General features: G+C 36.0%; 1 protein-coding gene across 1 annotated transcript in view; it reads left to right on the top strand.

The window, feature by feature from the left end:
• Positions 1–19203, top strand: part of UBR5 (ubiquitin protein ligase E3 component n-recognin 5) — a 132420-nt gene extending 113217 nt beyond the window's left edge. Inside the window, 15 exon segments of the mRNA XM_035727246.1 lie at positions 150–270; positions 361–459; positions 3144–3387; positions 4860–4971; positions 5737–5881; positions 6722–6852; positions 8466–8526; positions 10721–10896; positions 11118–11202; positions 12425–12580; positions 13053–13071; positions 13074–13165; positions 13916–14060; positions 15286–15371; positions 18575–19203. Coding sequence (XP_035583139.1) covers positions 150–270; positions 361–459; positions 3144–3387; positions 4860–4971; positions 5737–5881; positions 6722–6852; positions 8466–8526; positions 10721–10896; positions 11118–11202; positions 12425–12580; positions 13053–13071; positions 13074–13165; positions 13916–14060; positions 15286–15371; positions 18575–18787 — 1885 coding nt within the window. The 3' untranslated portion in view covers positions 18788–19203.
• The last annotated feature ends 233 nt before the right edge of the window (positions 19204–19436 follow it).

Below are 19436 nucleotides of genomic sequence, written 5' to 3'. Positions count from 1 at the left end.
AGGAATGAGTAGTTCTAGAAAAATTCTGTTACGAGAGGATGTGGTTTGAAGTACTTCAGAACCAAGAAAATTACTGTCATTGACCAAAAATCAGGGAATTTTTATAGTTGGCTAAATTGCTTCCCACTCTCCCCTTAAATCTCTTGCAGGCCACAGTGTAGCTTCATGGGAATGGTTATTTCCCACGATATGCTGTTAGGACGTTGGCGCCTTTCTTTGGAACTATTTGGCAGGGTGTTCATGGAAGATGTTGGAGCAGAACCTGGATCAGTATGTATTTTGAGCACTTTTAATTCTGTTCTGCCTGATAAGTACTTAAGTCAGAGAATAATTATGTTTTGGATTTTTTTTTTTTTAAAGATCCTAACTGAATTGGGTGGTTTTGAGGTAAAAGAATCAAAATTCCGTAGAGAAATGGAAAAACTGAGGAACCAGCAGTCAAGAGATTTATCACTAGAGGTAAAGGTATTTAGATTTTCTTATACTATACATATAGTGTGCCATTTATATTAAGTTTAAAAACGAAAAATAACAGTCTTGTTAAGGGATGTTTTGAGTAACTAAAACTTTAATAAATGGTAATCACCATATTTAGAGTAGTGGTTATCTCTGGCAACTGGTTTCCTAACATCTTCTCATGATCAGTGAATATTTTCAGGTGTTTTTTTTTTTTTATGTTTTTGATGTCCTTTATTCCATTAAGGTTATTATATCCCACTGATGCTCAGATCGTCTCTTTGGCTAGTGGGAGGCCTGAGTCCTCTTCGGCTCTTCAGTCCTTTTGACAGGACTCTCAACAATCTTTGATAACTTCTTTACTTTTTGGTCTGTCTCATCTTGTATATTTCCTGTCACAGACCTTAAATCAACCATTTCTTCAAGAAGCCTTGGTTCCTTTTAAGAAAAGTATTTCAAGATTATAATCTGGGCTATAGGGTTGCTCCCTGCCTACTAGGTTGGTCATGGTTTCTAGGTCTTTTCAATGGATAGAGCTGGGAAATTTTCCTTTAAAAAACAAAAGATATTTAAGTGCGTACTTGATATTTCCAATTCAAATTCGAGACTTAGGATCACGTAATTGTTTTATTTCCACCCCTTAGTCTTTATCTCCTTTCTTCCAAACCAAAAATCCAACTTTCCAACACCACTAAGAAAATTACTTATTTGTTTTTATCTTACAGCATATATACATGGCAGTTGTAGAATCACAACGTCCACATGACCACCCAAAACAATGATCGAAAATAGCTTAAGATATATTTGCAGTTTTTTGCCCTTAGAACTTATCCAATTAGAGATACCGTCAAATTGCTTCAAGTCACTTGAAATAATTTTTCTTTGTGTGGTTTTGCTACTAATCTGCATACAGTCAGAGCCTTTAGTTTCATTTTACTTGCAGTTTCTAGGGATTGCTTTCTCTCCTTTTTTGGCTTGGCTTTGTCATTAATGTAAAATATCTATAATAGTGCAAGGCCAACTCTACAGAAGAAGTTATATTTAGGGAAATCTAGTTTCTATTTCTGTCTCTTTTACCATGCCCCCACTTTTCCCCTTCAGGTTTTTTTTTTTTTTGTCTTCCTTCCTTTAAAAAAAAAAATGTAATCGTGCCTGTGTGTATATGTATTCATTAGCCATCTCCTCTCCCCTATTCCTGACACTGGGTGTGCTATGCATTTTACTCCATCTTGCTTTTCCCAGTTAACAGTATATCCCAGAGGTAAAGCCATTGCTGCATAGAGCAGTGTTCTGCCTTCCTTTTACAGCTGCTTTGTCTTAGTACTGCATTTTATGGTTGTATCACAGTTTTGTTTTTGTGTGGTTTTTTTTTTTTTTAGTTAAACATTTTTTTTTTTATATTTATTTGAGAGAGAGAGAGACAGAGATAGTGACAGAGAGCACAGGTGGGGAGGAGAGGGAGAAGCGGGCTCCCCGCTGAGCAGGGCACCCGACGTGGTGCTTGATGCTAGGACCCTGGGATTATGACCTGAGCCGAATGCACACGCTTGACTGACTGAGCCACCCAGGCACCCCCACCAATCTCCTATTGGTAGATATTGGGGTTTATTTCTAATCTTTTGCTGTTACAAATAGTGGTGTGTGTTTTTCTTTTTTGGCTAGTGGTGTGTGTCTTTGAGATAGATTGTTAGACATAGAACCTAGACATAGGTCAAAGGGCATATGCACATGTAATTTTGGCAAATACTGGAAAATACTTATGCATGATGATTATGTATTTTTGCACTTGCAACATTAATCTGAGATGCCTCTATAGTCCTGCCAGCAGTTTGTCAAATGTTTAGATTTTTGCCAATGTGATAGGTAAGAAATGGCATCTTGTGTAGTTTTAATTTGCATTTCTCTTATGAGCCAAGTTAAACATTGTTTCATATATTTAAGTATTTTAGTTTTTTCTGTGAACCGTTTGGTATATCTTGCCCATTTTTTTCTGTTGTTTTTTTCCTCAATTTTTTAGAAGCACATTATCTTACAGTGCTGTGTATACTATTCATAAATATATATCTTTGTAACAACGCACTCACCATTGTCCCAGCTTATCATTTTTCTTTTACTTCACTTGTGGTTTTCTGTCACCAAAGGAATATCCTGTGTTTTCTAGTATTTGCTCGCAGTTTTTTTGGTTTGTGTTTGTTTGGTTTTAAAGCACACTTTTGATTTATTTGGAATTATCCTGGTATATTCCAAAATTGAACAAATTGTTGTTTTCCAACAGACTTAAGAAAATATTAGATTGAGTTAAATTCCATTATCCTGATTTGATGTGCAAGATATTTTTATATCCTTCAGAATGTGTTTTATTTGGGGCCGGGGGTGGCGACTTAAGTGTCCGAATCTTGATTTTGGCTCGGGTCATGATCTTAGGGTCGTGATATTGAACCCAGTGCAGAGCCTGCTTAAGATTTTTCTCTCTCCCTCTGTGCCCGCCCACACCCCCATGCTCACTTTCTCTCTTTCAAAAAAAAAAAAGAAACTTTTTAATTTGGAATATATAAGCTCCCAAGAACTCAGATTACTTTGTAGTTAAACCCCTGAGAAACGAATATTACAGTTTCATATTTTATGGAGAAAAATTTCAAAGTGGTTTCTAACACTGAACTTTATTACTTTTTGGTGCATTTTAATAGGTTGATCGGGATCGAGATCTTCTTATTCAGCAGACCATGAGGCAGCTTAACAATCACTTTGGTCGAAGATGTGCTACTACGCCAATGGCTGTACACAGAGTGAAAGTTACGTTTAAGGATGAGCCAGGAGAGGGCAGTGGTGTAGCACGAAGTTTTTATACAGCCATTGCACAGGCATTTTTGTCAAATGAAAAACTGCCAAATTTAGATTGTATCCAAAATGCCAACAAAGGCACTCATACAAGTAAGTACTCTACAGATAAAAAGCATCACAAAAATCATTTGGATGGATGAAATTGGTAAAGGGGATTAAGAGGAGAAAAATTCTTGTTTCAATTCTCGTTTCATCAAAACAATTAAAATTACAGTTACAAGTATTTATAGTGGGAGAACTTTAGTGTACATTCACATTTTTATACAATTTTATTCTAGGTTAATCTTTAATCTAATTTAATTCTAGGATTTAATCTTGTTTAAACTACTCTAATCAACAGTTTAGCACTTTGCTCTTTTACCGACCCATTTATTTTCATAAATGTGACTGTGGTAGTGAGTTTCTCATCTCAGTTGTTACGTGTTTGGGGAGTGGGAAGTTTTAAGCTCTACAGTAATAGAAAAATTCAGTGAGCACATTACAGTATTTCTACCACCCTTGTATTTAATTAGCACAGATACTTAAGAAAATACTATTCTCTAGAGCAGTGCTATTCAGAGTACAGTTTGCAGAGTTGCTGCCGGTCCCCAATGAGATGAGGAGCTTGCAACCAAATATAGATTGGTTGACCGTATTATTAACCTCACTGTATAATTTAGGCAAGACTTTGTTTTTTTGGTAATAAGATGTGTTTTAACATCCTGGCTCAAGCTTTACGTCCTTGAGGACCAGCACTTAAGGATTAGGATTCTTACGTAATTTTCAAATTAAAAAAAAAGAAAATCTGTGAAAATTACAAATGCTTTAAGTAGCTTATAATTGGGGATTCATGTAAAGTGGGGGCAGAAATTGTCATATTGTAGGTGGATAATTCAGGGGGAGGGAATTACTAGGAAAATCCTGTATTTCATCTAGGCCGTAGTGGTACTGTATTGGGGTTCTGTAAACTGCCACCATAGAGGCTGAATGAGCTCCAAGAAGGATTGAGGATGAAAAGATGGTGTAGAGTACTCCAGCCTTTCATCATTAGTTTTACCATTTGACTTTCTGTAGTCTTAATAATAAAAAGAAATTGGTAAATGTGAATGAGGGAACCTGGGAAGTCATAACATTGCAGAAGTAACTTTTCTGCACTCTCTTTAGGAAACCATACTTTGGCTTATTATGCAGGTTTTGAAAATAATAGCTAATGTTTTAGGTATCCTATAATGCTTAATGCCCAAAACTAAGAATAAAGAAAATAGATAGGGCTCTAATCACATAAGAAATCTTAGCATTATTTATGGTGAAAATAGCAGCCCCAGTTGCTACATATTATTTCACGATTGTGACATAATTCATTACTGAGTGAACATCTATTATGCCAGGTGCATTCTATACAATTACCCCCAACCTTCAAAACAGAGGGAGAATCAGAGAAAGGCACTGACACAAATGCTAAGAGATAGAACCTTCACCTGTCATGTTCTTCTATTTGTCTCAAGTCCTCACATCGACTTTCAAAGTTAAAGTAGTTGCATTTACATGTATCTAAACAAAGTGTGTTTCATGTTTTCTTCCAGGTTTAATGCAGAGATTAAGGAACAGAGGAGAGAGGGATCGGGAAAGGGAGAGAGAAAGGGAAATGAGAAGGAGTAGTGGCTTGCGAGCAGGTTCTCGGAGAGATCGAGATAGGTGAGATCCTTTTGTATCTTTTACTGAATACCACCTTTTTGAATGAAACTGAAGGTAGACCTGTAATGGGAGGGTCTCAATTATGGACTATTTTTTAGAAAAAGTTTTAATATTTGGGTAAATGAATAGTAACTGTACTGTTATTAAAATGTTCTGCTTTAAAAAATCCTGGGGCAGTTGAAATTACATAATATTCTTTCCCAAATTTGTCTTAAAATTTTAATTGCGGAAATTGCGTTATATTTAAGCCTCTTTAATTTTTCTCCTATTAGGGTGGGTGGCATTTTACTTTGGACTAAAATTTCCAGGAAATGTGGGTGGATTTTTGATTTCTGGTACTTGATGGTCCTGCTCTCTTAGAATCAAATTGAACTATGCATTGCAAATTTATAGATTTTTAAGTAACAACATCTAGAAAATCTTTTTTTTTTAAGATTTTATTTATTTATTTTTATTTATCCATGAGAGACAGAGCAGGAGAGAGAGAGAGAGAGAAGCAGAGGGAGAAGCAGGCTCCTTGATGCGGGACTCGATCCCAGGACCCTGGGATCATGACCTGAGCCGAAGGCAGACGCTTAACCATCTGAGCCACCCAGGCGCCCCTAGAAAATCTTTATTTCCCAACCATCATCTGTTAGGCATTCCACCGCCTTTCACATAACTGGAGCTACCTATGTGCTCTGGTTTTTCATCTTTGTTAGCAGTTGTGCTGATGTTTTTTGCAGACAAGGGAAATAAGTTACAATAGCTTTGTTCTTCTTACAGAGACTTTAGAAGACAGCTTTCCATTGACACTAGGCCCTTCAGACCAGCCTCTGAAGGGAATCCTAGTGATGATCCTGATCCTCTGCCAGCACATCGTCAGGCTCTTGGAGAGAGACTTTATCCCCGTGTACAAGCAATGCAGCCAGTATGTATGGTGCACTTAGCTTCCTCTTAACTGACTGTGCCATTTTTGTTTTTGAATTAAAGTTGGCATTGTAAAAATGTTAGCTACTGGCAAGTTATGTGGTTGAGGACTGTAGTAAAAAGGAAGCTTAAGAGGGAAAGCAACAAAATTTGCTGGAGGATATCTTGAGAGGGAGGTTTGTTTTTTCTACCTATGCTAAGTTGGCATTCTACCTAGTAAGTTCCTTGTGTGCTAAAGTAATTATCTGTGCATTTAATTTGTACCTTTATTTGCACAAATTGTTACTTTTTGAAGCAGACTTTTTAATCTGTTAAGTGTTGCCAGAAGATTTTTATATTGAATGTTCTGTCAAAGGTTTCTTTCATACAATATGAAACATATAAACTAGTTGTTTTCCTTTATATATGACTTAAATATATGTGTTATAGCAAGAGAAAATAAAACAAAACCAGTTATAGTTCTTTCAGTAAATCCTTAGCCTTAATTATAGGCATCTTTCTTCTCCCTCTTTCACTTCTTCTCTCCCTTTCTTCTACCCTACATGAAAGAAATGTTTTGGCTCTCTGAGGGGGAAAATGGAAACTGAGTATTTGTATGTTTACTCATGGATAGCAAAAATCTTAAAAGGCTTGCCATACAAATTTTAAACTAGCTTTAACAAGACTACCAAAGTTCTCTATAATTAAGCTTCCAGTTTAATAAAATACCTTACTAGTTCAGAAATTTTTTTGTTATCCAAGTGTCTATATTTTCTTCATTTTTTTTTTTGGATAAAAGATTGTTGATTTAGACAAGAGGTTTCAGAGAGTAGGGGCAACTAACTTTGTTCATTGTTTACAGGCGTTTGCAAGTAAAATCACTGGCATGCTGTTGGAATTATCCCCAGCTCAGCTGCTGCTGCTTCTAGCAAGTGAAGATTCTCTGAGAGCAAGAGTGGATGAAGCCATGGAACTCATTATAGCACATGGACGGTAATGTGTATAATTGGGAAGGCATTTCAGTTTAAACATCAACTACTTTATTTTTAGGATGTAGGTGCTACCATATCTTAAAATTTATACTATAAAGTACACAACATCAAATGGTTTTATAAGAGATGGCTTATAAAATCCATGAGTGAGACAGTTGAGTTTCACATGTATTAGAAAGTTAGAATTTTAGCAGTGACTTAAGTTCTAAAAATCTTTTATATACCCGATACTTAGACATTACTTGTAAAAAGTACATCTCAAATTCTCTACCAGAATACCCCTAATGGCAGAGGCCAGCTATTTCAAGGAATTACGGTATAGTTCCTGAGTTCTTACCATAAGCATGAAGCTTCTTTTAGATACACTGATTTATCTTAAAAATCCATGCAAGTTTTTGCTTTCTGTTGTGTAATATATTTGTTTTAATATAAAACTTAAAAAATACCTAATAGTTAAATTATTCTTTTCCCAAGGTGACAAGTAAAAGTGACATCAGGAAGATAAGCCAAACTTACCCTGTGCCTTCTATCCTGAGGCTACTCTAATACCCAGTTTGAGGCTTTTTAGATGCAAATTTCTCTCTTTTCTTCCTAGTCTTGATTTTGCACGAGGAACTTAGATCAACTTAGATCGTATATCCTCCCAGAAATGGATAAGTGGGTAGGCTAAGCACTGAAATGTAACACCACTTGCCTGTTTCATAGCCTTTGAATGATGCAAGCCAAAAGACTATTGCTGGCGGGGGGGGGGGGGGGAGGCGAGGAGACTATTGCTAGAAGTTTATTTTCTTTGCTGGTTATTACTATTTTTCTTCTATGGACTTTTATGTACTGTTTCTTCATTCCTTTTTCCTATCTCTCGAGGTAATCAGCACCCCAAAAGAGCTCAGTCCATTATAGAAAAGGTTATGAGGAATGTGCATTTTGATAAAAAGGTTTTGATATGTAAGGATTGCTAATTTAGTAATATTTTCTATTGAATGCAAGTAATGTATTATATATTGATTCCTTTCAGCTGGCTATATAAAGTGAATAGTGGGGCACCTGGGTGGCTCAGATGGTTAAGCATCTGCCTTCGGCTCAGGTCACGATCCCGGGGTCCTGGGATCGAGTCCCGCATCGGGCTCCCTGCTCCTCGGGAGCCTGTTTCTCCCTCTGCTTCTCCCCCCCCCCCGCCCCGTCTCTCATGAATAAATAAAATCTTAAAAAAATATATTTAAAAAAATAGTGAATTAGTATTCTAAAATAATTAAACACACTAAAGAATTTGATTCCTATTGTGTTTGCCTTCTGAACATTCTCTGTTCTTTTACAATGCTCCCTGTGAGCTTGAACTTCGGTACCCCTATGAAGACTGCATTATTTTGTCTTAAATCGGTAGCCCTTAGCTCATTATCTTGAATCACACATGTAGCATCTAATGTTTTTTTTTGTGTATATAATATTGACTTCTCTGTTTCCTATAATTGCACTGACTTACAGAGTCCTGGATATTTTTTAAAATCTTTAATAAATGTATTTATAAGTCTTTATAAATTCAAATGCATATTTCTCTACACTAAATTCTAGAAGTCTCAATTATCTGGAATGTGAAAGGCTTTTGGTTTGTTTTAGGGAAAATGGAGCTGATAGTATCCTGGATCTTGGATTATTAGACTCCTCAGAAAAGGTACAGGTAAGAGATGTTTTGTACATATGCTAATAAGCACTTGGAACTCCAATTTAGCACAGCCTGAATTAAGCTTTAACTTAGAGATGTCATGAATTTCTTGGGGCTTGTTCCTCAAGGAAGAAGTGAGTGCCAAAGATGCAGAGAAAATGAGACATGTGGAGGAGCAGTGAGGAAGGCTTTTTTAGTTCCCCGAGAGCTTCAGTGCCAGCCATGGTGGAGCAAACCCAGCATAATCTTATCTCTTGCACTGATTACAACTAAAAACTGAAAAAAAAAACGTGAAAAGGAGGAACTGCCTGGGGATTCTGAAAGGTAGACAGTAGCACCCAGATTATACAGGGAGGTCAAATCGATAAAACAGCTGGTATGGCATTGTTTCAGGTGGAGAGTAAAGCTGATCTCTTTTACTCCCATCTTAGTTGGAAGATAGAAAAGGCTTTGAGAACTAAACTGTAGTATTAAACCATTGCCCAGGTCCCAGACTATCCATGGTGCATATATGCAGGGCAGACCCAAAATATATAATAAAAGGCTTTGAAAATTTGTTATCGGAACCATTGCACACAGGTGGTGATATTTCCAATCTGAATCTAACCAGGTTGTCTACTAAACCCCCAAAACATCAACATTCTCCCTATCATTTTAACAGGACCCAGAGTTTCACAACTTAATATTCAGAAGGCCAGGATATACTCCAAAATTACTCAACATACAAAGAACCAGAAAAGACCCACCAGTTCTCCTGGCAAAAGAACCAGTAGATGCTAACTTCAAGATGACCTACTTGTTGTAATTATCAAAGACTTCATCTCCTATTCTATGAGATGGGGGTATCTTTATCTGATAGAATATGAGATAAAGTTAGGCACTAGTGAACTGAAAGAGGTTCACAGCAGAGAAATATAAACTTTAAAATTAAAAGTGCAACGTCTAGGGATGCCTAGGTGGCTCATTCGGGTAAGCATCGGCCTTTGGCTCAGGTCATGATGCCAGAGTCCTGGGGTCAAGTCCCACATTGGGTTCCCTGCTCAGCGGGGAGCCTGCTTCTCCCTCTCCCCGCCCCCCTGCTTGTCCTCTCTCTCAAATAAAATAAAATCTTAAAAAAGTACATCTAAAAAAAATTCAGTAGATAGGTCAATAGCAGAATGAAGATGATAGGAAAGTGTCAGTTTGAAGATAGAAATTATCTACTCTGAAGAACAGAAGATTTTGAACAAAAGAACAATTTCAGGAATCTGTGGGACCATAATGAAAGATCAAACATCCATGTCATTGAAGTATCCGGAAGAAAAGGAGAGACTACTACATGAAAATACTTGAAGAAATAGCAGCTGAGAGCCTTCCAAATTTGGTACAAGACCTAGATTTAAAGATTCAGTGAGCCCTAAATAGGATAAAGGGAAAGAAAACTATGTCTATATATATTATAATTGAATTGCTGTAAAACTAAGCAGCAAAGAATAGTGCCTTACATATAGAGAAACAGTGATTTGAAAGACAGTGGATTTCTCATCAGAAAGGTACAGCCCAGAAGATAGTATCTAGTAAAAACATCTTTAAGGAGTTAGGGTGAAAGAAGCTACCAGTTTCATTAGTGATTTTAAATGGAGAAAGATTTAATAGGCATGAGCTTTATTTTTTTTCTCAGATTTTATTTTTTTTTGATACAGAGGGAGAGAGCACAAGCAGGGGGAGCAGCAGAGGGAGAGGGATCCCCACAGAGCAGGGAGCCCAATAATGGGGCTCGATCCCAGGACCCTGGGATCAAGACCTTAGCTGAAGATAGTTGCTCAACCAACTGAACCACCCAGGCACGCTGGCATGAGCTTTGTAGTATCACAGTTCTAAAAGGATGAGTTAGAGTTTATTTAACATTTAAATATAAATGTTGCTTTACCTACCTGACTTCACGTTGAGTGATTTTAGACAACTAGTTCATATGTTTTGTTTTTAAAATCAGTCTTGGGGCGCACCTGGGTGGCTTGGTCAGGAAAGTGTCCAACTCTTGATTTAGGCTCAGGTCATGGTCTCAGGGTCCTGAGATTGAGCCCAGCATCGGGCTCCACGCTCAGTGCAGAGTCTGCTTGTTCCTGACCCTCCCTACTCCCCTGGCATGCACGCGTGCTCTCTCTCAAATAAATAAAAGCTTAAAAAAATAAAATCAATCTTGGGACTTAATCTGATATTCTATTACTAGGAAAACCGAAAGCGTCATGGCTCTAGTCGAAGTGTTGTAGATATGGATTTAGATGATACAGACGATGGTGATGATAATGCCCCTTTGTTTTACCAACCTGGAAAAAGAGGATTTTATACTCCAAGGCCTGGCAAAAACACAGAAGCAAGGTTGAATTGTTTCAGAAACATTGGCAGGTAAAATAACGCTAATCTTATATTTGAATTTTTAAAAAAATTCAGTTTGAGACTTCTAAAGCATTAGTTTTTAAAATGTGTATGTTCTTCATACGGATTAGAAATGAGGCTGTAGAAAATTTCTCAAGAGACTGTGTGTATATTATGTATGTATGTGTGGGGTTATATGTGTTTTAGAATTATTTTCAAATTTAAATATATTTCCCTGTTTTTATTTTTAGGATTCTTGGACTATGTCTGTTACAGAATGAACTATGTCCTATTACATTGAATAGACATGTAATTAAAGTGTTGCTTGGTAGGAAAGTAAGTGATTTTAATGAACCTAACTGCTTTTACAATTGCAAAAATTTCCTTTTATAGCCGTTATAAATCATTTTCAGACATTTAATGACATGGGAAAAAAAAAAATCTCAATACATGGAGGAGATAGCCTGGCAGAGTGGGTGACACTGGTGGGTTTGGGGGTGTCTGACAGACCTGGATCTTGATGCAGACAAATCCCCTCACACCTATGGCATATTTTCCCATTTGCAAAATGGTAACACTGTAGTGCCTGGTAAGTGCTTAATAGATTTTAACTATTATTATTTGTTCAAACAGGTGGTAGTGGAAGTAGAAGTAGTATTTTATTGAAGAGTGTTGTTGGCTTCAAAAATATATGTAAGATGTACAGGAGGGAGAGGGGACAAAAGAATGTGAGAAAATACAGCATAGCATGCTTGATATTTTTCTCTGGGTGATAGAATTAGTTTAATTTCTTTATGCACTTTGATAGTCTGACTGCCTGCACATTCTTTTTATATGGGGGGGGACCACATCCTTTAAAATTAATGTATAATACTAATTATGCAGCTTTTGATTTAAAACACAACTGCCAGTGTTCCTAAAGGTATTATAACGAAATTACTTGACACAATGAAATATTTTAGTCTTTTCCAGCAATGTATAAATGTGTGTGTGTACATATGTATGCATGTACACATATAATGATGTAAACTCTGACCCTATTGAATTCCTAAAGTATTCCAGCTAAAATGTTCTTGTGCAAAGAAGAACTGGATTTAAAGCATAGCAACAGCTCAGAAATGTTGAGGCATTGCCTTTTTAACAAGGCTTATGGGAAAGATGGAATCAAATAGACTCAAGTTTAATCCAATGATACGACCTTCACTAAGTTACTGAATTTCTTCGAGCAGATTCATCATCTAGAATAATCTATATTTTATGATTATAATCAAGACTAAATAGGATATATACTAAGGACCGGCTGCTCAGCATAATCACTGTTTAATAATTAGGTTTTTGCAAATAAATTATTTTGTAACTTAAACTCCTCCACTTATTGGCTTTAAATTTTTTTCAAAATATATATTACACTTACTATATTTTGAAAGTTAAATAATTATCAGAGCCAAAGATTAACATTTTACCTCTTTAAACCAATTATATTTAGTGGAATATTATTCTTTATATCTTCAAATTAGATAAAATTCAGTAAAGATGTTTCATATGATTACTTTCTTAGGTCAATTGGCATGATTTTGCTTTTTTTGACCCTGTGATGTATGAGAGTTTACGGCAACTTATCCTCGCTTCTCAGAGTTCAGATGCTGATGCTGTTTTCTCTGCAATGGATTTGGCATTTGCAATTGACTTGTGTAAAGAAGAGGGTGGAGGACAGGTAAAGCAAATATGTAATTTTCTGATTCTGGCAAGAGAATTTAGTCTTGTTTTGCTTGTCTTATATAGAAATAATTTAGATGGGGAACAAGGAGAGACAAACATACGGAAAAAAACAGTAGATATCTGGACAGGCACAGAGAGAGATGGAGAGTTAATGAGACAGACTGAAAGGTAGAAGAGTTTTTTGTACTTATTTTTTTTCATTTTAGAGACAGTGAGGGGTGGGCAGAGGGAGAAACTCTAAGTAGACTCTGCGTATTTAGCGCAGAGCCCGACACACAGCTCGATCTCACTACCCTGAGATCATGACCTGAGCTGAAACCAAAAGGTGGACGCGTAACCAACTGTACCAGCCAGAGGCCCCAGAATTGTCTTTAGATTTTAGAATTTTAGGAAATTGTTTTATGAACTGTGGACTATTACTGCTTTGACAAAATTGCTTTTAAATTGCAAGGCTAAATTTTTTACAGGTTGAACTTATTCCTAATGGGTAAATATACCAGTGACTCCCCAAAATGTGTATGAGTATGTGCGGAAATACGCAGAACACAGAATGTTGGTAGTTGCAGAGCAGCCATTACACGTGAGTACTTTCTCGAAAGTGTTCTTTGATCTGATGAGGCTCTTTGTGTCATGTGTGGTAAACTAGTTCAGAGTATATTCAGCTTGCCTATCAAAGGTTAAAACTTTTAAACCAAATTAAATTACATACAGTGTAAATTATACCTGACTCCAGTCCAAGCACTCTCTCTTCAGTAAAACTATTTGGAAAAACTATGTAATCATCAGAAAGTCAATTTGGTGAGTAAAAGTTGGGAAAGGATTCTTGTGGAACTGAAATGACTACTGTTTTGGGGTCCTACCACCACCCACGTCTAGGTGACTGACTAGAAGGGACTCCAAAGCAATTATAGTCATGGTTTATTATAGCAAAAGGACTCAGCAAGGGAGAAATTTCTCAGTAAGCTTCTAGATTTCAGATTTGTGGGGTTTTGTCATTATGATACCTTTCATAGGATGTGACAGGATAGCATGTTTGACACATTGAAGCATTTTTAATGACTAGCCTGTTAACATAATTAAATTTTCAGTTAAATCCTGCTGTATAACAATACTATTTCACTTTAGAACCTGTAGCCTATTCCTGATGCCTTCCCCCCCCTTTTGAATCTGTTCAATTCAAAATACAGAACTTAATTTCTTTCTTTCTGGTTTAAAATGAGAACTACTATTCTTAGTCTGCTAAAATTAGATATTGGGCTTTAACAATAATGCTACATGGAAAATAAAGTACTGAGACTAATAAAAAGGTAATTTTTAAAATATTCTGTAGGCAATGAGGAAAGGTCTACTGGATGTGCTTCCAAAAAATTCATTAGAGGATTTAACAGCAGAAGATTTTAGGCTTTTGGTAAATGGCTGTGGTGAAGTTAATGTGCAGATGTTGATCAGTTTCACCTCTTTCAATGATGAATCAGGTATGAAATTTTTTGAATGTTTATGGAATAAACTAGATAGATATATTTACGGGGCTTAGAAATGCTGTGTTACTCAGATGTTTAAAAAGTTTTTTGTCTACATTTTTAAGATGATTGAACTATGATGACTTAGCATTAGGTTATTCTTAATTCTTTAATTTTTCTAGGTTTTAAAGAATATATGGTTTAGTATAAATACAAGTAAAAATTCTTCGTGGTGAGCAACTACATAAAAGGATTTTTATATACTAAGAAAAAATAATCCACGTAACAGTTCTATTGGCCTTTCCCAATTTGTTTCTCTTAGACTGTCTAATTGAAGAATTTGACTGTATGGTGTTTGCTTTGTAGAACTGGACCCAAGCTCACTTACAGAGGTGTAACAACACACAAACACATGGAGAATCTAGAAAGAATAACAAGAGGTAGTGACAGTCCTCCTAGAATAACATATACCCTCAGGGCTTGATTTGCAGCAACTCTGTTTTCAAAGCCCCATAAGCCTAAGAATAGGATTTTTGCTGTGGCTGTATAATAAAACACTGGAGGCGCCAAGAAATGATTCCATGTGTAGTTCAAAATTACTGTGTACATGAAGGTACCAGTTTCTTCCCCTTTTTTACATTTTGCAAACAGGTATTTGGATAAATTTTCTTGTTTCTCTTCCTTGTGCTCGGCAACATATAGATTCATTGTATAATAGTTTTATTGTATAATAGTTTTCAAAACTTGTGAGGTAAGAATTTATCTCATTTCCAAACCAAAAACGTAAGAGGGGAAAATAAATACCTAAAAGCCCCTCCAAATATGATCCTCAGATAAGCCGCATCAGCATCATCTAGAAGTTTTTTAGGAATGCAGAATCTCCGTTCCTTTCCTCCCTCCCCTCAGACCTAGTAAATGAGAATCTGCATTTTAAAAAGATCCCCCAAGTGATTTGTAAACTCAGTAAAATTTGTGAAGCACTGGTTTAAGTTCATGAGAAGAATCATGAATTTTAGATGGCATTAAAGTCATGTGATTATCATTTTTGAGGCTGGTGGTTCATTTTTCTTGGTCATCTAAAGTCAGGATTGACTAATGAACTATATAGGTTTTACACTATGCAAATAGTCCTAATTTCCTGACCTCTGATCCTAAAATTTAGATTTTAACCTGTTTTTATAAGAAGCAGTATTTTAAAATAACTAACATAGTATACTGGATTTATATACTTCATTCTTAGGAGAAAATGCCGAGAAGCTCTTGCAGTTCAAGCGTTGGTTCTGGTCAATAGTAGAGAAGATGAGCATGACAGAACGACAAGATCTTGTAAGTTAAAAATTTCACGGAATTTCTAGAAGAAGATACGAAATTTTAAAACACTGTGTATGATAGCCTTTTAAGTTTGTAAACAGTGGTTGGTCATTTTAATTTTGGCTAAGGAATTATAGAAAGGTCAGAAATACAAGGCAGTTTTAGTTTTTCTACTCTAGAACTAAAAACCGGAAGTATTAATAAAGCCTGTAAGCAAGAGTAAAATGCATTTAGCTATTGATATGCTGTCCTTAGTCCCAGAAGATAATACCAGTTAATTGTTGAGACAGGTTTCTTTCTCCCTATAGTAGTGCTTAAATATGCTGGCTGCTCCTTTTATATATCCTTAATCCTTTTGACCAGTGGCAAGTCTTGGCAAAATTTTTGAATAGTACCTTGATGCTATCTGTATACTAGGAATAGAATAGCTTGTGATACGTGGGTATCAAGTCTATGATTTTATCTTACCTACTTACTAGAATCATAAACTAGATAATAAAAACTTTAGTCATAGTGAAAAGCCTACCAAGTCAGTGGAATCCATGTCTAGCCTTGAGTATATAACCAAATCAACCTGCTGTCCATTAATCTTGAAAGGGAATTGTCACCAGACTTTTAGAAATTTGAGGGAAAATCCTAGAGGTCCTTTTTACTCATATTCCTCCTGTCGAGCCAGCCTTGGTTCTCAGTAACTAAAACCAGACTCCTTGTGGAATATATAAAAATGATCCAATTTCTAGAAATATCCTCCAATTTTGAGAGGGAAAATGCAGTTTCCCCTTTACCTTCACTTGAGTCAGTAACTTATTTTTGGGAGGGGGTTATGCATTTAGGACTCCTTAATTTTTACACGGTTCCAGGAGCCTTCCAATATTTCTTTCTGTGCTACAGTGAGACAGGTTTTTCGGTAGTCCTAGCTGTCAGCTGGTTCTATTCTTGGTTTTAGCCACTCTGGGAATTTCTACTTAGGTTGTTCCCTAGGTATTTCCAGGAATTTTGCTTGGTTCCATGTAATTCAGCTTTCCCAATCTTGTGGATCCTAAAGTCTCTGCCAGTGCTAATACCACATCTGTCCTTTTTGGTTTCATTGTTAGAGTTCTACCACCTATATAGTCAGTTTTTTGACTCAGGTACCTTGTTTCCTTAAGAAAGGGGCCATATCAGTTCTGTAAGACATACCAGAAACAGAAATGATTGGCGATCTGGTGTAAATTCTAAGGTTTTAATGGACTATTTTTTTATCCCCTAGTTTTAATGTTCTGTTTTTAAACCAATAAATCCTCAGTTCTCGCAGTCCAGTTAAATTTCACTGCAGTTTCTGCCTTCTACTGGAAGATAAATTTGCTAACTATTCAGTTTTTTTAAAATGAAAGAAAGAAGATCTCCCTTTATAAAGGGCCTCAGAATTTCCTATAAACAGCTTTAATTTGTGAGCATCACTCCTCTATTTGTAGGGCTTAAGCAGTATGTCAAGGGGTAACTCTCCTCTTTTGGGAAGAATGCTTCACAGTTGTTGGTTTTATCCTGAGGTGTCTGAGAAGAGCTGAAGAACATAACAGACTATTCAGAGCAAACTGTTCTCCCTTGAATTATTAGTCCTGCAAATTACAGGGTATTTTGCGCTACTGGGTAAGACTACATAGTTTATTCTCCTCTTAGTCACAGTTCACTAGTAAAAGTTCTGAAAAGTCTTGTAGTATATTTCTCTTCTTCCAACTTTTGGGATGTCCAGCAATGGTAGCTATCTACCCTGGCTAACCATACCCATCTTTGGAGAAACACTTTAAGTTTGTTCTTCACTTGGAAAATGAGTGGATTGGACCAGCTTTAATCTCTAGACATCTTTTATAAAGTTCTTTGAAGAGACACTTAGCAGGGATTCTTTTTCTGCCCCCTTCTGTAGAAGTTAGAGGAGATTTCTCATAAAGTCCTTCTTTAGGGAAGCAGATTACAGTTGACCCTTGAACGGTGTGGGGGTTAAGGGCACCAACCAACCCACTATGCAGTTGAAAATCTGAGTATGACTTTTGACTCCCCCCAAAACTTTACTAATAGTCTGCTATTGACCAGAAGCCTACCAATAACAGTCCATTACACGTATTTTGTATGTTATATGTATTACATAACTGTATTTTTAAGCTAAAGAAAATGTTAAAATCATAAGGAAAATACATTTATAGTACTGTATGTGGTATATTTATAAAAAAATTTGCATGTGGTAGAGTATGCAACTCTTGATCTTGGGATTTTGAATTTGAGCCCCATATTGGGTGTAGAGATGACTTTAAAAAAAAAAAAATCCACATGTAAGTGGACTCAGTGTAGTTCAAACCCATGTTGTTCAAGGGTCACTTGTAGTTCATTTAGGTTTTCTAGTCACTCTGGGATATTGGATATATTTGTCTTTTTAGTTGTGCATTTTGGAATGCATTAGATTTAAAAAGCCTTACCTTTAAGAAATAGGAACTGGGCACTGTAAGAATGTAATGTGTATCATTCCTCATTGATCTGTACAAAGTACAGAAGTTAACATTTATTTATACGGTGTCACACAAAATAGATGTGTAGTGAAATTCAGCGTTAATATGGCTTATTGCATGGATTTTTTGTACGTAGATACTCCCCAACACTTTAATTATTCCTGTATCACAATATAGCACTGAAACTAATTATTTTGCTGGTTAGATAAAATGCAAAACAACTTTTTTGATAGCCTGTGTGAATTTTAAAAACTTTTTTGGAGACCTTGTGCCCTATTTCCACTAAAAAACACTTTGTAGAGAAACTGAGGCCCTTGAAACCGTCACTTTTCTACATACTTGACACTTTTTTCTTTTCAGTACAAGAAATAAATTTAAACCCCAGTTCAAAATAATATCCCTCTGTAGGTTTTAACATAAGAATGGGCTTCTCTGTATATATTGCCAGAATTAATGTTAATCTGTTAAAAGCCAAAACTGTAATTATTTTATTCCTGTCCCAGTTCAAAATAATATCCCTCTGTAGGTTTTAACATAAGAATGGGCTTCTCTGTATATATTGCCAGAATTAATGTTAATCTGTTAAAAGCCAAAACTGTAATTATTTTATTCCTGTCCCAGTTCAAAATAATATCCCTCTGTAGGTTTTAACATAAGAATGGGCTTCTCTGTATATATTGCCAGAATTAATGTTAATCTGTTAAAAGCCAAAATTGTAATTATTTTATTCCTGTTTAGGTTTACTTTTGGACATCAAGCCCATCTTTACCAGCGAGTGAAGAAGGATTCCAGCCTATGCCCTCAATCACAATAAGACCACCAGATGACCAACATCTTCCTACTGCAAACACTTGTATTTCTCGACTTTACGTCCCACTCTATTCCTCTAAACAGATTCTCAAACAGAAGTTGCTACTCGCCATTAAGACCAAGAATTTTGGTTTTGTGTAGAGTATAAAAAGTGTGTATTGCTGTGTAATATTACTAGCTAATTTTGTAGATTTTTTTCCATTTGTCTATAAAAGTTTATGGAAGTTAATGCTGTCACACCCCCTGGTGGTACCTTCAAGAGATTAAATGCAAACAAACATTCCTTGCTGAGTTTGTAGCTTAAAGGCCTGAGGAGCACTAGCAACATTTGACTAATGGTTTGCTAGTCGACAACTTCTGGGTCTAACCCCAGCCAAAGATGACAGCAGAACAACATAATTTACACTGTGATTTATCTTTTTGCTGAGGGGAAAAATGTAAAATGTTCTGAAAATTCACTGCTGCCTTTGTGGAAAGTGTTTCAGCAAAGGTTCTTGTATAGAAGGAATAGGGAATTTCAAAATAAAAAATTAAGTATGTTCTGTGTTTTCATTTTAACTTTTTTTTATGGTGTTTAATTTGTGGTTGGCTGCAATTGTGTATCATGTATATGGAACTTGTAAAAAGTTCTGGACATTCAGATCTTAGAGATGAAATCACTTTTACCTATGAAAACCACTTTTATTGCGGTTTATTTTAGCTGCATTGAGCTCTAGGATATTAAATGATATCACTAATATTTTGCATGTAATTTGTTCATTTGAGTAAGGGCACTTTTTTGTACATATGA

This window comes from Zalophus californianus, chromosome 4 (assembly GCF_009762305.2).
Source record: "Zalophus californianus isolate mZalCal1 chromosome 4, mZalCal1.pri.v2, whole genome shotgun sequence".
NCBI classification, from domain to species: Eukaryota; Metazoa; Chordata; class Mammalia; order Carnivora; family Otariidae; genus Zalophus; species Zalophus californianus.
This window is presented reverse-complemented; position numbering and strand designations above follow the sequence as displayed.